The 16,777-nt window shown below is 38.8% G+C and overlaps 1 protein-coding gene across 1 annotated transcript in view; it reads left to right on the top strand.

Moving 5' to 3' along the window:
- LOC127028610 (ADP-ribosylation factor-like protein 15) overlaps positions 1–16,777 on the top strand; it is a 248,064-nt gene that overhangs the window by 61,892 nt on the left and 169,395 nt on the right. Inside the window, exons 2-3 of the mRNA XM_050914331.1 lie at positions 11,762–11,906; positions 16,101–16,160. Coding sequence (XP_050770288.1) covers positions 11,762–11,906; positions 16,101–16,160 — 205 coding nt within the window. The remainder of the gene's footprint in view (positions 1–11,761; positions 11,907–16,100; positions 16,161–16,777) is intronic.

Raw genomic sequence — 16,777 nt, 5'->3', positions numbered from 1 at the left:
ACTACACTTTGGAATTTTATTACCCAATAACATAATCAAACTGTGCTGCACTCCTTAATCCTTGTATAAAATGGTATTATATGTCCTGTGCCTTATCGTATCTTTTCATTGTTATAAATTGCTTTGGAGAAATACTTGTGAGCTGTAAATGCTTCCTAAGTGAAAAATCTCTGTGGCATGGGAAGAAGTGTGTGCATCTCTTCTCATACTCTTTATACATTCCTTACGCTTCAGAAATACTGATCTTATGATATGTAGGTAATTGGCAGTTACTGAAGTCTCACTGTAAAAGTTGTTTCCTTATCATACCTTTATATTACAAAATCCTAACTTCCAGTTCTTTATTACAATTCTTTAATAATCTGTCAGTATTTAGGGAAGTGAATGTAAAAAAACAAAACAAAAAAAAAAGCCACAAAACTTTAAACAAAAAGGTTGAGTTAAAGTCAGTGTTCGGCTTTTACGACTAATCATATGTCTTAGTCTCTAAAAGATGGCTATCTTCCATTTCTTAAGCCTGTTTTTATTCATTGTCTCACTCTGAATTATGCCACCAGCTCCAGATTGCTTATGTTTCTCTGATAGACTCTTATCATTATGGCAATTCTCCCTGGTCCTCAGTGAAATTTTCTCTCTAGTCAGTGAAAGGAGGAGTTTCCCAGCTTGGCAAGATTTATGTTGATCTAGAATAAATGGTAAAATTTTTGTTCCGGTAAGCAGCAGTGAGTCCTTACTGAGGTGTCTGCAGCCTCCTTAGAACAAGTATTAAATCTCTCACAGCTGTGCATTAAAGCACGTGAGGCTCTGAGCACCCCAGAGCTGTGCTCAGTTGTCTGAATTGCATGTTGAGTTTATTTCTGCTTGGATTTATGATCATATTTCATCAACATAAGGTATATTCTTAAGCAATAACCTGTTGCTTTTTTAACTTAAGAGAATTTTAATGGAAGTACTGTGTAATAATTACCTGAAAAACAGACACCCACCACACTGTCAGTGAAAGCAGTAGCATTGGGAAAGGGATGGCGCAGGAAGGTTTCAGGCTGAGGGCTTTTACACCCTTTAAAAGCGAGTGTTTGCTAGAGCTGCCTGGATGATGCACCTACCCAAAGGTGAAAAATTTGAATCACCTCAAAAGGTTTTCAGCAGCTCTGAGATTAAAAGCGGATCTTTTCCACAAAAAAAATTCTGGCATAGTGATACCTTCCTGTGGTTTGAAGTATTTCATGCCCCTTAACTGATAAGAAATAGTTGTAGTTATACCAGCAGAAACTTGTTGGTGTGGGCTGTCTATACCGCAGAGAAGGCACACTGACATACCCGTGAGTAGGTACAGCTGTATGGCAGGCTGTGGTGAACAAGGCCACAATAATCTGTTTTCACAAAAAATAAAGCTGGTTCTTGCTAGCTCCCATTTCCCCCCCAAAATATTAAAATTCAACTGTGGTTTTTCAAAGGCAGCTTAACCTTTAAGTGTGTCCAGAATTTATCTACAAAATATTCTTTACCTTTTCTCTTTTTTCTCACCTAAGTAGATTAATTGGTATTGGTCAATATTTATTAAACAAATTCTTGTTTGAACAGAGTAGTATGATTGTTGTGTGGGGTTTTTTTTGTTTTGCTGGCTTTTTTTTAACAGTTGCAAGCATATGAATACAGTTTATATCTATAGTTGTCCTGTTGCTCCATATGGTCCATTCCCTTTCCTGTCAGCTGAGAATTCCCATCTCAGATTGAATTATGTTCCCCCAAACGTTCAAGGACTAGAAGCAGAGCATCTGTTGGGTTTCTCTTTAAGACAGTTTAAAGGCTGTATAGTCCTTGATCCATGCATGCTCAGCAGTGACAAATTTTACAGTTCTGATTTTACAGTGCTAGAAGAACAAAATAGCCAATAGTCTTCATCAGCAAACAGATTGGTGACAACTGAGAAACTTGGTGGTAGGTGTAGATATTTAGCCAGAAAAAAAAGCTAAACTTGCAGCTGGAGAGAGGAGAAATGCAAAATGTCTGTGTTGGAGCATGAGATGTTTTCAATGGCTGAAGTTTCTCAAACCTAACTCATTAAGAGTTTGGTGGAGGCAAATATTGTTTTCAAAGAGGCTTTCATTGATCAAAATCTGAAGAATTTTTAATGGAACTTGAGATTTGTATGCCTTTCTCTAATTGTATATTTTGGATTGGTTTTGTGTAGGTCAGTCTTCTGTTTCCTCCCACAGTAGTAATGTGCTGTGCTAGCCAAGTAAAACTTATGCTATATAAGGAGGGAAGAGAGGTTCCTGTATATGTTTCTACATATTTTCTATTCCCTAGGTCTTTTGGTCAAAATACATATCTTCTTAAAGGTTCTTATTTTTGTAACTATAGCATGCTGGGAAAATAAAATGAAAAGGGCACATAAGAGCAAAATCATTCATAGAGAGCCTAAAGAATAAGAGATGCCCATGGTCTGTAACTATATAATGCTTCAAATCCAAAGCTGGAGATTGATAACACCATGAACTGGTAATAGAACATACCCATTAGATCTTCCATTTGCGTCTCTGCCAATGCTGGTGTAATTCTTACTCCGTTTTCTAGTGTTGGAAGGCAGTCTAGTCTTAAATGTTCCAAGCAGCAGAATTCTTTGGCCAGAAGACTTGTGCTGCCTGCAAAATTCAGCTATCCTTGTTCTTCTGTCCACCTCCTCCTTTTATCTAAATCCTCCCATTACTACTTGTTAGACTGGGTGTACACTAGTAATGCTTTTCACCCTTATATTTAAATGTTAACTGCATAGACTGTTTCTATTTTAGTAACTTTTTTGCATCAGTCTCTACTGGTATTTTCTTTCCCTTGCCTCCTGATAATTTTAGAGCAACCAAACATTCATTGTTTTGTTAACTTCTTGGTTGGGTAATAACTAAATTTACTATGGTGTGCTTCTTGTACTGTATGAGCAAAGAGAGAATTATTAGCTGGGACCCCTGAGCAGATAGGTTTAAAAGTGACAGTTAAAACCATACTTTCCTTTTTAATGTACTGTCACACTATCATATTTTTGTTTAATTTTGCTCTATGGTATTTTGCAAAATAATTCTAAAACTATCTTAGGTTTCTCATTTGTCAATGGCATATTTGGGTCCTTCTCCCCTATTTTGTTTTTTTTTGTACAGATTTTCTTATTTTGACTTGTATCCACAGTCTCTTTGTACTTGCTATTCTACCTCAGCTATGGACACGTTCAGTAAGATCAGACTTTATATAGCAAATAGTGTGGTCTGTTGTCCTTAGAGATTTCTCCTCTTTCCTCTCAGATTTGATGGTAAATGTTAGTTTTGAAATCTTTCATAAGAAAGAACAAGACATATCCTGGGGCTTAATCTCAGAGGAAACATTGCCTCAAGTAAACATTAGATATTTCTTCTTTTTCCCTCAAAACACACTTGGAGTTTCTCTGGGTTTTTTGTGGGTTTTTTGGGTTGTGGTGGTGGGGTTTTTTTTTGTACTGAGACACACGCGCACAGCCCTGTTTTCTTTTAATTACAATTATGATGCCCAACAATTCTGAAAGCGTAGGCTGAAGCTGAGTGGAAAAAATTCTCTGGAGTTTTTCTATTCCTGAAATGTTACTGAAACAGTAGGTGGAAGAATTTGGATCTTGTTACTTTTCTTGGGGATGTATTAACTGGTATCACCTGAAATCCCCCTTGAGATCTTCTGGCTATCAGTGCATGAGGGAGGGCACACTTCTCTTGTTTGTCATACTTGGCCATTCCTTGTGCCTTTTCCAACTAAATTTCAAACTAATTTGTTTCTGTTTATTTTAACTTAACTGAAATTTTTTGAGACCCTTTTTGCTACATAAATCCTAGTGTAACTTGCAGAAATCTCACTTCACGTTTGGTGATGGGGCTTTTGCCATGAAGATTATGAGACTGTTTTACTCTCCTAGTGTACTTTGAATTTGCCTAGCAATTTCAGAGTAGGATGGCAGCAGTAGCTTTTCTTTTTCTTTTCTTTTTTAATGTATGGAATACAATGCAAGTCTTCATTTACCTTCCTCTTCATCTAGTGTACATCTGGATTTCTGTTTGCACCTGAAGTATTTCTCTAATTTTGTTTCTTTGAGGTTCTTTGACCCATTTGGGCGTGGGATTTGGATATATCACTGTACTGTTTCCATAAATTTATATTATTACAGAAGTAATACTACGTGTGCCATGTATATCAAATATGGATGTCCAGGGTCTTGTATACCAAATAGTTTTCGGGGAGAAGAAAGAAACAAAGTGTGCTGTTGCATTTAGGTGACATATAGTCAGCTTTAATTAGAAAAATCAAAGAACACCAAGTGGTCTATATGCTGCTTTATGGCTTTTGTGATCCCATGTGAGCTTATGGAACACAAGTAATTATACCTGCTATACTGAACAAAAGAAAAGTGTTCTGTAACCCACCTTGTAACACACATGAATCATGGAAAAGCTTTTTATGATTTGGCTCAGAACCTTTAAAGGGATGGCTTTTAGCAAGCCTGAAAGCTTTAAGCTATTGGGGAGGGGGGGGGGGTTTAAAAAAAATAAATCTATATATATCTTTCATCCTTACTAGAAATTAGAAATGACAGGTGGTGCCACATCTTTAACTTTTGCACATTTCAGTGGTGTTGCTACTGCCTTTTTTGTTGGTATTTTCAATGATTCTTAGGGCTTTTTTAGTATGGTTGTGTTTCCTTAGGTTGTGAAACAAACTGCAAAGGCTTTTGTTCATCTTTTTTGTTGTTAAATTTAAAAGGACTGATGGGTTGAAACAGATGAGTTGTTACTCTCATGCAGCAAAATAAATGAAAAGCAAACTGTCAGAGAGGAGAGGAAGCAACTTGAGCAATAATTCTATACTTGACGAAACCTAGGAATGTCCGACAAGCTCCTTGGAGCTTGATTTGACAATGCAGTGAAGTGAGTGATTGTCTTCTGTTCAGAGTAGCACCTGCACATATGTTTAACTGTTTTGCTGACTCAGCATTGATTTATCATAGCCATGTGCTATTTTATTTTATGTAGGCTTTTAAATCATACTATTGTACTGAATTTCTGAGTACATCCAGAGCTTGATGTTTGTTTTTCTCCATGCTTTCTTCAAGCACAAGTGTGAATGGAGAGTCATAATTTGATTTTGCTCTTTTTTTTTCATTTATAGGGGAGTGTCTGAGAGATTAAGGTCAGAGAGGTACATTTTCCATTTTGGGCATGAGTTTTTGTGATTTGTTTTGGCTGATAGTTTAAAGGGGAAGGACTTCTGTTGCCTTACAGCTTCTTCCAGGGAAGTTACATTTTTGTAGTGCGCACACTTGAATGCATTTATAGAATTTTTGTGGTACCTAAAGCCCTGAACTTCTGGATGAAGCCTTCACCCCAGAGCAGTCCCTCTGACCAGAAGATAAAACAAATGATCTCCTGCCTTCTGCCCAATTGCTATACAAAGATACTGTCCTTAATACTTGTGCAATGTGGCAGCCAGCAGCTTGACCATCAAAAATAACTGAGTTGAAACCTTTATTTTATCCTTGAGATAGTGAGGACTTTATTTACTTGAGAAATACAAAAGTTCTTCTGGATTTTGGACAGGATTCAACCAACTGATTGTATTATCTTCACTCAAAAGAAGAATGCATCATGACCGTGAAGTCTTTTGAAGTGATATACTCTGAACAGCAGTGTCATATCTGGCTTGTCAGAAGTCAGCCAGTTCTTTCTTCTTGACCTCATTTCCTCCAAGCCTTTTCTGCTGGTAGTGGAGTTGTCAAATATGTTGAAGAATGAATACAGCTGTGTCATTTGTCTGGTTTTGGTACTGGAGCCTGTGTCTTATGTCTTGTTCAGCTGGTGACTACATATGGATGTTGAAAGTAATTTGAAGTGTGATTGCTCCTTTTGAGACTCCAGAAGTGTGGCTTCTCTGAAATACTGAGAAGTTTTTAACAGTGGTTGGTGAATAATTTCAACCAATGAATCCAAATGTATTTCTTTCTTATTGGTCTGAAGAAAGAATTTGATTCCTTCTCCAAAAAATATGTTGCTATTTTAGTGTCCTATAACATTTCTATAAGGTAGGAAATCACCAGGACTCTGCTCTGTAAAAGTGCCTCACTCTGAGAATTTGTTTTCCTTTGTCCTGTTTTATATTATCCTGTCTTTAATGCCATACACCTGTCTGTCTTCCTGTGGCACAGGCTGATATAAAATTGAAAATGTGTGTAGGTGCTGAAGAGGAAGAGTGCTTTTGGGTTCAACCAGCAGGCTCTCCACACACTCATGAAGATTAGCCAGGTTAAAGAAGAGGATTACTTTGTCCTGTGGGGGGAGTGTTGCAGTAGGTTAGCAGGCCTTGAGCTGGGGTCCCTCTATTGGAGTTTGGATCGCCAGTCTGTATTATGATGGAGGAGCTTGAGTATAGCGGTCACTGTTTAATGAGGTTGTGGGCTGTCAAAGAAGGTGATTGGTCATGATTTTAATATCTTCATCTGTGCTGAACATCACTTCAGAATGGCAGTGGCTATGTGAGTATTCATCTTTGTTGGTAGCCACAAAATGAACAGCAATCTGTTAGGTTTTGTCCTCATTACTGTTGTCATATAGACGATGATGAACCTTATCAACCTGATGTTTTGAAAACATGAAAGCAGTGTCACTGATTGTGTGTCTTAAAATTGATAGTTTTTTCCTCTTCCCCCATTTTTTTGTAGTGGTGATACCATCTGTGCAGTAGTATGGAAACTGAAGTGTCTGCAGCTGTAACCCACATGGTCAAATGCATAGATTCTGTTGTAGTAATTTAACATTAAGGTATTCATACAGTGTAAATTTAATTTATTTATATATCCCTTTTCCCCCCTCTCTTTTAGCTGTGCATAATTTCATTCAGGTGCCTTGAGTGTTTTATTATTTGCATTCATTTATTCCACTGCTGTCCACAGTTGTTTCCTATCTTCAGTATTATAACTGTCTACCTTGGTCTTCCCCTCCTCCCCCCCTTTCACGTTCTCTTCAAGGTTTGAGATTTCTTTGCGCTTGTGTGATCTCATACAACATCAGAACTATGGAGCCTGCTGTGTGTAAATTTGACTTTTTTTAATTAATCTCCTTGAGATTTCATCAACAGCTTCAGATGATTAACCAGTCCTCTGGATATAAATGTGTGCTGGCTACTAGAAGTCTATTTGTTCAATGATGTCTTAATTGAAAAATAAAATGTAAAGGGAGACCATATTCATAAGTATAAGCAAGAGGGGGAGGAGAGCAGAGTTATGGTTGAGCTTTCAGCCTTAATTCTGGATTTCAAGAGCTCTGAATGCTTGGTTTGTTAGCATTAATGTTGCACTAACTTAGGGTATTTTTGCATGAGAGTGTGTGTGTTTAATCAACTAAGCATGAAATCCTTTGCTTCTGTTTGTCCCTATTAAATAGTGGCAACAAAAGAAACAGACAGGAGATGGGTCCAGAACAAAGCAGAAATAATGGAGTATTTCACCCCAAAAAGGAGAGTGAAACGAGAAGTACAGTGAGTAGGCAAAGACAGACTCAATGGCCAGAGGCAGTATAATGTGTTGGAAAGAGCAGTAATTCAGGGACGTTTGCTGCCCAGAGCTTCAATCTGTGATCTCTGAGCGGCACGTATGTCAGAAGTGTTTTGCCACCCCTGCTATAGACACAAAATTTAATGTTTTTCCTAGAAGAAACCTCCATAGGGTTTTAAAGGGCCACTGTCTAGGATTGTCAGCTCAAATGCTGATCCACCTAAAACTGGAATCATCTGGTTGGGATAGAAATCCCTAAGCAAGAGTAGGACTGGCTAACTTCTCCCTTAGCTCTTGCATATGTTTATGCATGCATGCATGCATGCATGCACACAAGTAAAATGAAAGTATCAGTGGTGCTGAATATTGCACAGTTTTCTGCAGACTGCAGCACCTAATTACTCCGTTTCCTGGGTAAATACATCATTTTTTCCAAAACTAGCTAAATGCATACTTTTTTTTCAAGATACTGTATTGCTTTATTTTCCGTACTTTCAAATCTGCTCATTCATTTAAAAAAAATAAAAAATTAACTCCTGCCTCTCCCTGCCTGCCTCTCTTTGCCTGCTTCTTCTCCCCATCCAATGGCTACAAAGACTTTTGAGTGTGATGTTCTCAAAAATCATGAAAACTGACACTTTGTTCCACATGTCTCTCCCTTTAAAGTTATATCTATAAATAAGGTCTTGCCCCATTTGGATGAAAGGGCTCCAAAAAACGTTGTTCCTATTTTGTTGCTAGCAGTGGGGCTGAAATGTACAACCCTCTCCCAAACAGCATTTCAGTGACTATGCCAGCTAGCTCTGACCCTACATTTGCGGTAGTCAAATGTTTTATTTCCATCCTCTCCAACACTCCCTCCAACTGGCCTCATTTGGGTTCTGAGTTTGTTTTATAATATCTAAAAGGCAGCCTTTTTTTCAGGCTGTTAATTCAAGTTTCTCTTATGCCCTTTGGTTTGTCCAATTGGAGTGGAAAGTACTCCGGTTTTGGAAAAGACTGAGAGCTAATTGTGGATTAAAAAACTATCATCTCAATGTTTTTGATATTTGTGTTTTGGATTTCAGGAATGGCTTCTTTAGTTACTACTTATACACATATTTCTTGCAGTTCTGTGCATTTCAGACTGCACTGTAATATGTGACGACATCTTAAATAATGGTGTAGCTCTAGTCCATGCTTTATAAAATATCTTGGGATGCATTTCCTGTCCATAATCAAAAGCAGAATATAGGATGTAGTTTTATTTGCATGGTCAATGACCTCTGAATTTTCTACTCTCACACAAGTCTTGTGCAGCTACTAGATGCAGCTGCCAAAGCAGTGACAATAGAGGTTTAGTCTCTATAATGGATGCTTAAATAGCCCTGACTTTGTTAGGGGCCGAGTAACTTTAGGCTGCTGAGAGAACAGGAAGGCAGTGATCGGACTGTTTGTATAGTGATATTTCCGATGCAAGAGATGTTCATTGAGCTTGAGTAAGGAGGATTGCGAAACAAGTTTATAAAATTTAAATATGTTATTACAAGTATCCCCTAAAATGTGCTGGTAGTAATAGAACTGTAGAATTTCTCAAGTACTATACACAGTAGCTTAAATTTCAGCAACTTTTTGAAGCTAGAATATTTAAAGTCTGTTTTCATTCCAGCCAAACAAAAATATCTACTGAAGGAAATTAGCCTTGCAAAAAAAAATATCTACTGAAGGAAATTAGCCTTGCAGAAGGACAAAGTCATGAATGTAACAAAGATAGGGGAATCATATCAAATAAAATACGAGAGTAGTCTGGAACGAGTTATTTCCCTGTCTTCTGGGGTTCAGTGTCTGCTGCATCTCAGAAACTTTGATACCTAACTGTGCTTACTGGTGAAGGATGAGTGGGTGGGTGGCGAGTCTGCGTGTGCCGCTTTGGACACGCGAGTTGACCTGGATTTTTAATCATACGTATAATCAACAGCACGTAAAGACTCTCCAGACTAAGTTAGACTTAAGGAATCTGCACTAAAGAGAGACTGAAGTTCACAAAAACAGCCTGCAGGGCCCCTCTGTCACCCACAGAGCCTCTGTATGTGTCCTACAAAGGGCAATAATTATCTTTGACAGAACTGCAGGTTATTAAATGTCATTGGGGCCGTAAGAATTGTGTCCGGTTGCATAAGAACTGGCACAGTGTCTGGAAAGTGAGAAGCATGGACTTTCATCAGCTCATCTATTCCTTTATATTTTTCAATAAGGCATCAAGAAGTTGTCGCAAAGATGCCGTGCTGATGGGGACAAATTGAATCCCTTTTAAAGACTGGCTGCAAAGGGCCTGATACACAGCCTCAGGAGCTCTGGCGAGCTTCGAAGAATTTTATGTGGCCTTCAGCCTGATATCCTTTAAGTGGAAACTCTGTTTGAAGGAGCTTATGTTGTGCCACGAACTTAATTGGCCTTTCTCACTTAAGTACCAGAGTAGAATATTTGCTGTGGCTTTGTAGAGTCTGTGGGATAAGTATAAACTGACATCAGTGAATAAAGCTAGAAGGCATGTTTACTCCTTTTAGCTATGGACACACATATAAGGGCAAACCTTCTTGAAAAAAATAATTTTTCAGAGTCAAATTTTAATAGAGGCAAAGCTTTTCTTTTTAAAATCTGTTGCCTTTGTTCAGCTTTACTACTACAGTAAATGTTTTTATTCCTAAAATATTTCCTTTCATGTTTTTATAAGGTGTTGAAGGAATTTCTTAACTTTCCCTGAACATATCTTTTGCTTCTTTAAACCAATGAAGACTGTTTCGGCAGCATGTATAATAATTTATCATCTATACAGAAAGAACCCAATAAAAGTTCTGCAGTCAGTGAGCTATCTTTTTATAATCACATTCTCTTTGGACGACTTGCTATTTGCAATAGTGCCTTACTGATGTCTGTTCAGTTTTCCTGCTCCTCCAGCAGTCCTCAATGAGAGAGCCTGGGTAGTCATGTAGACCAACTAGGTTAGAGTTATAAAGACTGTGTTTCTTTACCCAATGTAGTGATTGGCTTGTGGTTAAGATGGAAATAATTCAACTAAATTAGCAGTGAGCTCCAGTTCAGGTGTGGAGACTCAGGTTTCTATTGCTGAAGGGTCAAGAGCTGGGACTATGTAAAGACAGAATGTGTGAGAGAGGAGTGGTTGCACAAACATGTTTTCCCTTCCTTGTTATAGCAGATGTATTCCTCTGATGTGAAGGTAGCAGATACTGGGGAAAAAGATATTTATATATATTGGGGTGGGGGGGACCTATCTTGGACATTAGTGGATAATTATACCCCATACCTTAAATATAAACTTCCTAGCTTTCCCAGAATGGCATATTTTTAGATTTTTTACATAAAAGTTTTCCATATTACATATAAAGAAGGGTCTGATGAACCTTACTAAGGGCTTAAGGGATCTTTTTGATTGGCTTGGCCTAATTTGGCAATACTGTTTAAGAGACGTGAGCAGAACTCTAAAGTAGGCTTTGTGTAAGTGATTTTTATTCTTTATATTGTCATTAATTCATACTTCTCCAGGGAAAGTGAGAGATCTGCATTTTTATGACTAGAGCTATGTCCAGCAAAATTTATGTCCAGCAAAATTTATTTCTTTACAAGCTGTACTCTTTAACAGCAGTAAGGTAGGATGAGTGCTGTCCTCCTTCAAAACATGTGCCAAAGCAAGCCCGGGAAGGACATCAATGGAGCAAAGTTCTCTGATTCTTTCCTGTGACAACAGGGAGAGCCTGGCCAGCAGCTGCTCAGGAGCTGCTCTGATGTTCACACCAGGGATTGCGTGAAATTAGCACAGGAAGCAAACTCATGCATACCCAACCGCAGAGTTGAGTAGAGCATGTGCCTATCTCGCTGTATGTGCACTGTTCATGCTATTCAGGAAATGGAAGTCACTTTCCTCAGTCCAGCTCTATGAGGTTTAGGTGAAAAGTTAATGGGTATATTTATGTTTTCTTATACAGCTCTTATAGATTTTAGTTGAGCTGATCTCAGTCTATTAATTGCTGATTTTGCCAAAATAGTAAGTTGGAATAATAATCTGCTTCTCTCTAGCGACTTTAAATTTATAAACTTGTATTTTAGTACCTTGTTGAAGAAACATTTGCAAAAAAATAACTTCTTCCTTTTCTCCCCCCCCCCCCCCCCCCCCCCCCCCCCCCCCCCCCCCCCCCCCCCCGGCAGTGTTTTAGAGCACTTTGCTGCAAGGGACCACCACCACCACGACCTGAATATGACTTGGTTTGCATAGGCCTCACTGGTTCTGGCAAGACAAGTCTTCTGTCACAGCTTTGCAGTGAAAGCCCGGAGAATATAGTGTCTACCACAGGTAGGATGCTGCCTTTATTCCATGGTGTGCTGTAACGTTGCCCAAAGGTAACTTCTGAAACGCATAGCAAAGGCGGTAGAGAACTTCAGCTTAGTTATCTTGCTTTTGAAAGTACCTAATGGATTGCTTTGAAGCTACCACTACTTACTCTTTCAGTGTTTGGTCATACACTGGGGAATATCCATGAAAACATACAATTTGGAATATGTCAAAAGTCAGAACATGCATTTTGGTGTAAGTAGAATCTTTGGAAATGGACATTCATGGTTTACTGTAGACAGACCTTAAAAGGTTTGTTTCTTCTCTTTTGGTTTTTTAAGCAGTCTTGTTATACAGACTGTCCTGGTTTTGGCTGGGATAGAGTTAATTTTCTTCCTAGTAGCTGGTATAGTGCTGTGTTTTGGACTTAGTAGGAAAATAATGTTGATAACACACTGATGTTTTTAGTTGTTGCTAAGTAGTGTTTATACTAAGTCAAGGATTTTTCAGCTTCTCATACCCAGCCAGCAAGAAGGCTGGAGGGGCACAAGAAGTTGGGAGGGGACACAGCCAGGACAGCTGACCCAAACTGGCCAAAGAGTTATTCCATACCATATGACATCATGCCCAGTATATAAACTGTGGGAGTTGGCTGGGAGGGGCGGATCGCGGCTCGGGAACTAACTGGGCATCGGTCAATGAGTGGTGAGCAATTGCATTGTGCATCACTTGTTTTCTATAGTCTAATTCTTTTAGTATTATTATTGTCATAATATTATTATTATTATAATTATCATTATTTTTCCTTCCTTTCTGTCCTATTAAACTGTCTTTATCTCAACCCATGAGGTTTTTTTTCCTGATTCTCTCCCCCATCCCACTGGGTGGGGGGAGTGAGCGAGCGAGTGGCTGCGTGGTGCTTAGTTGCTGGCTGGGGTTAAACCAGGACACAAACAAAAAAAAGGAGAATGTAATATAAAACAGAATGGGACAGTGATGCTCTGAAACTTACATCAGGATTTATTTCTTCTCATACTTGATCAGTACTGCCTTGTGGTATATGCTAGCAACCAAAAGAATAATTGTAATGGAAATGTTTATTTCTGGTGATAATCCTTTCTTTTAGATCAGCAAAGAGACTTGTTTATGTAGTAAGGGCAGATTGAGATCAGAGAATCAATTTACAAAAAGCTCCAGTGGCATTGAGAAGATACATAAAACCAGACACAACAACCACAGCTAAAAGGTATCTTAAGTTCAAAAGATTTGAATATGCAGGCTGATATAGATGAACCAGAATGCCTAATATTGAAAAGGGTATTTTGATTAAAAATAAAAAACACCAGAAAAAAACAAAAACAAACTTGTAGAGTGAGGAAAAAGGAATACCTGGCTGCAAAGTTCAGAAAGAGGACTGTATTGGGTTTGCATGGCAAGGTTTTGGTAGCGGGGGGGCTACAGGGGTGGCTTCTGTGAGAAGCTGCTAGAAGCTTCCCCTATGTCCAATAAAAGTCAATGCCAGCCGGCTCCAAGTCGGACCCGCCGCTGGCCAAGGCTGAGCCAACCAGCAACAGTGGTAGTGCCTCTGGGATAACATATTTAAGAAGGGGAAAAGAAGTTATGGGGAGTAGCAGTTGCAGCCGGAGAGAGGAGTGAGAATATGTGAGAGGAACAACTCTGCAGACACTAAGGTCAGTGAAGAAGGAGGGGGAGGAGGTGCTCCAGGCGCCAGAGCAGAGATTCCCCTGCAGCCCCTGGTGAAGACCATGGTGAGGCAGGCTGTCCCCCTGCAGCCCATGGAGGTCCACAGTGGAGCAGATATCCACCTGCAGCCCGTGGAGGACCCCATGCTGGAGCAGGTGGATGTGCCCGAAGGAGGCTGTGATCCCGTGGGAAGCCCGTGCTGGAGCAGGCTCCTGGCAGGACCTGTGGACCCGTGGAGAGAAGCCCGCGCTGGAGCAGGTTTTCTGGCAGGACTTGTGACCCCGCGGTGGACCCACGCTGGAGCAGTCTGTTCCTGAAGGACTGCACCCCGTGGAAGGAACTCACGCTGGAGCAGTTCGTGAAGAACTGCAGCCTGTGGGAAGGACTCAAGTTGGAGAAGTTCATGGAGGACTGTCTCCCGTGGGAGGGACCCCATGCTGGAGCAGGGGAAGAGTGTGAGGAGTCCTCCCCCTGAGGAGGAAGGAGTGGCAGAGACAATCTGTGATGAACTGACCAAAACCCCCATTCCCCATCCCCCTGTGCCACTCGGGGGGAGGAGGTAGAAAATTGGGAGTAAAGTTAAGCCTGGGAAGAAGGGAGGGGTTGGGGGGAAGGTGTTTTTAAGATTTGGTTTTATTTCTCATTATCCTACTCCGATTTGACTGGTAATAAATTAAATTAATTTTTTTCCTCAAGTCAAGTCTGTTTTGCCCGTGACAGTAATTGCTGAGTGATCTCCCTGTCCTTATCTCGACCCACGAGCCTTTCGTTTTCTCTCCCCTGTCCAGTTGAGGAGGGGGAGTGATAGAGCAGTTTTGGTGGGTACCTGGCATCCAGCCAGGGTCAACCCACCACAAGGACAGATTAGGTCATAGAAATGGAAGAAATCTGGTTCTGTGGCTACAACGATTTAGTAAGGTTGATTGGCTGAGGGAACAGATAGGGAGTGTTGTGTAACTTGTGTATATAGTTATATGGCTTTATATTGTAGCTGTGGTTCATGGGCTTGAATTTTATGATTGTCCCTTAGCAACCCTAACTGGTTTTCAGTGTATCCTTGTTTAAATACAAGATCATGAGGTTATTTAATACAACTGTAAGTAAAGAAAGTAAAACAGGTACAAGAAAATACTGGGGTGTTTTCTGCGATGAATAATTAACCCATTGCCTTCGTAGTGGTGTTATTAGGAATGTTAAAGAGATCTGACACTTCATTGTGTGGAGAAGATGTCAATGCATAACTCAAAAGGTTAGAAGGAAATTGTTGAGTAATTCAGACTTTTTTTTTTTTTCTTTCTTCTTCTTCCTCCCCTTTATCTTTAGAGTTCACCTGAAATTAGTGCAAGTTCACCCGGACTCTGAAAGCAATAGTAACAGCAATGTAATATAGCAGTATAGATCTATCAAAGGAAATAATGAAAATATGATTTATTTTAAAATTAAATTTCTTATATGTTTCTAAATATTTGCAACAAAATACCATCATTTAGTTAGGGAGCTTGAGGAATGAAAATGGATTCTAGGCAGCATCCAAATCAAAATGATGCATATCTAGGCTATTCAGCTTATAATAAATCTACCCATATGTATCTGTGCTATATTAGAAAATATGGTTTAGAATCCAAGAATACAATGTGACGACAACTCCACTCAGTTTTCAAATTATAACCTGTATTTTTGCTTTTCTCATCAGCGCCACTCAGGTCCATTCCAGTTTTTGCTCCTTTCTAGGAAGAGAAAGAGCAGATGTAATTTTTCCTATATAAAGTATTATATATACTTACATTTATGCATGCACTAAACATGCAGAATCTAGTATGTAGTATATTGAGGGATTGCTAGAAGCCTTTCATATTCCCTTTCTCTTGGCTGTCTGAATTTCCAATTAAGGGAAAACATCAAACTTTAATAAAGTTTTTTAGTTTTAAGCATATAATAGGCTAATAGAGGATTCAGAGATGCTTCTAGTGTGCTTGTAACCATTTTAATACATACCACTCAGGTCTGTAAAAGGATCTTTCTGTTAATAACATTTATAGACAGGATTAATACTCTAGGTGTAACCAAAACCTGTGAAGTTTAAATGTAATTAAACAATGATTTGAATTGCATGTTGTCTTCCATGTCTCCTAAAAATTGCAGAAGGATCACTTCATATTACTGGTAATCTGAAATCTAAACTTTAGTTCCAGATGCTTTAAAAGATCATTTTATAAAGTTATATTCTGTACTAGCTCCTTACCAAATAGTAGATGGCCTGGATGGAAGTTTTGTGCTGAATTTAATGTATGCCAGCTATTTAATAGTATCTTTGCAAATTTCATTGCTCATACTGATATTTTTTTTTCCCCATCTTATAACTGATATTTTTAAACATCATATTGAAACAGAATTTCACATGCAAAATCCTGGTTCTTGGTGAAAAAAGTAGTCTTTTCTGAATGTATGCAATTGATTTCAAATGGCCTCTTTAACAAATAACTTACTAATACTCTTTATTTCTCTTTTTAGGTTTTAGCATAAAAGCAGTGCCATTCCAGAATGCCATCTTGAACGTAAAAGAACTTGGAGGTATAGCGTTTATTCATTTGATTATAAAAACATGCAGTGTCTAAATCTCATCATACCAAACTGTTAGTTGTTTTAAATTTAAAAATGATAAATTTAAAAATTCCAGTGTGGCTGGAATTTAAAACCCATGTTTCACCACAGCAGATAAAGTTGAGAAAAATTAAACAAATGCTGGCTAGAAAGAACAAAAAGTAAAAAGCAGGAGGAGCAGAAGGCTGATAAGTATCTGGTCTATCTCCTTAATATCATTTCTCAGATTGCAGAGGTTAAGTCATACAGAAATACAAACTGGGCTATAATTTTAGTATGGCTCATGTGGCAGCTCAGGGAAGTGTGTTCCTTGTGTTTATTGTACGTATAAGCTTTTACTTACGAGCACTAGCTCAGGTAAGCTATATATAGCTTTCAAATCAAACATAGGCCTGCTTGAATTACTTGAAAAGGAGCTCTTGCTTTATTTACTGATCAAGTTGAACTGCCTGTTCTCTAAGTTTCTATTTTGATATACCAAGAATCCCTTCCTGCTCCCTGAGAAACTAAAAAACCCACACATTTTCTTCCAAAAATTTAGTCTATAAAATAATGCATGTAATTTAGATTGCTGTGAAGATGTGCCA

The sequence above is a fragment of the Gymnogyps californianus genome, unplaced genomic scaffold (genome assembly GCF_018139145.2).
Source record: "Gymnogyps californianus isolate 813 unplaced genomic scaffold, ASM1813914v2 HiC_scaffold_36, whole genome shotgun sequence".
Lineage (NCBI taxonomy): Eukaryota > Metazoa > Chordata > Aves > Accipitriformes > Cathartidae > Gymnogyps > Gymnogyps californianus.
This window is presented reverse-complemented; position numbering and strand designations above follow the sequence as displayed.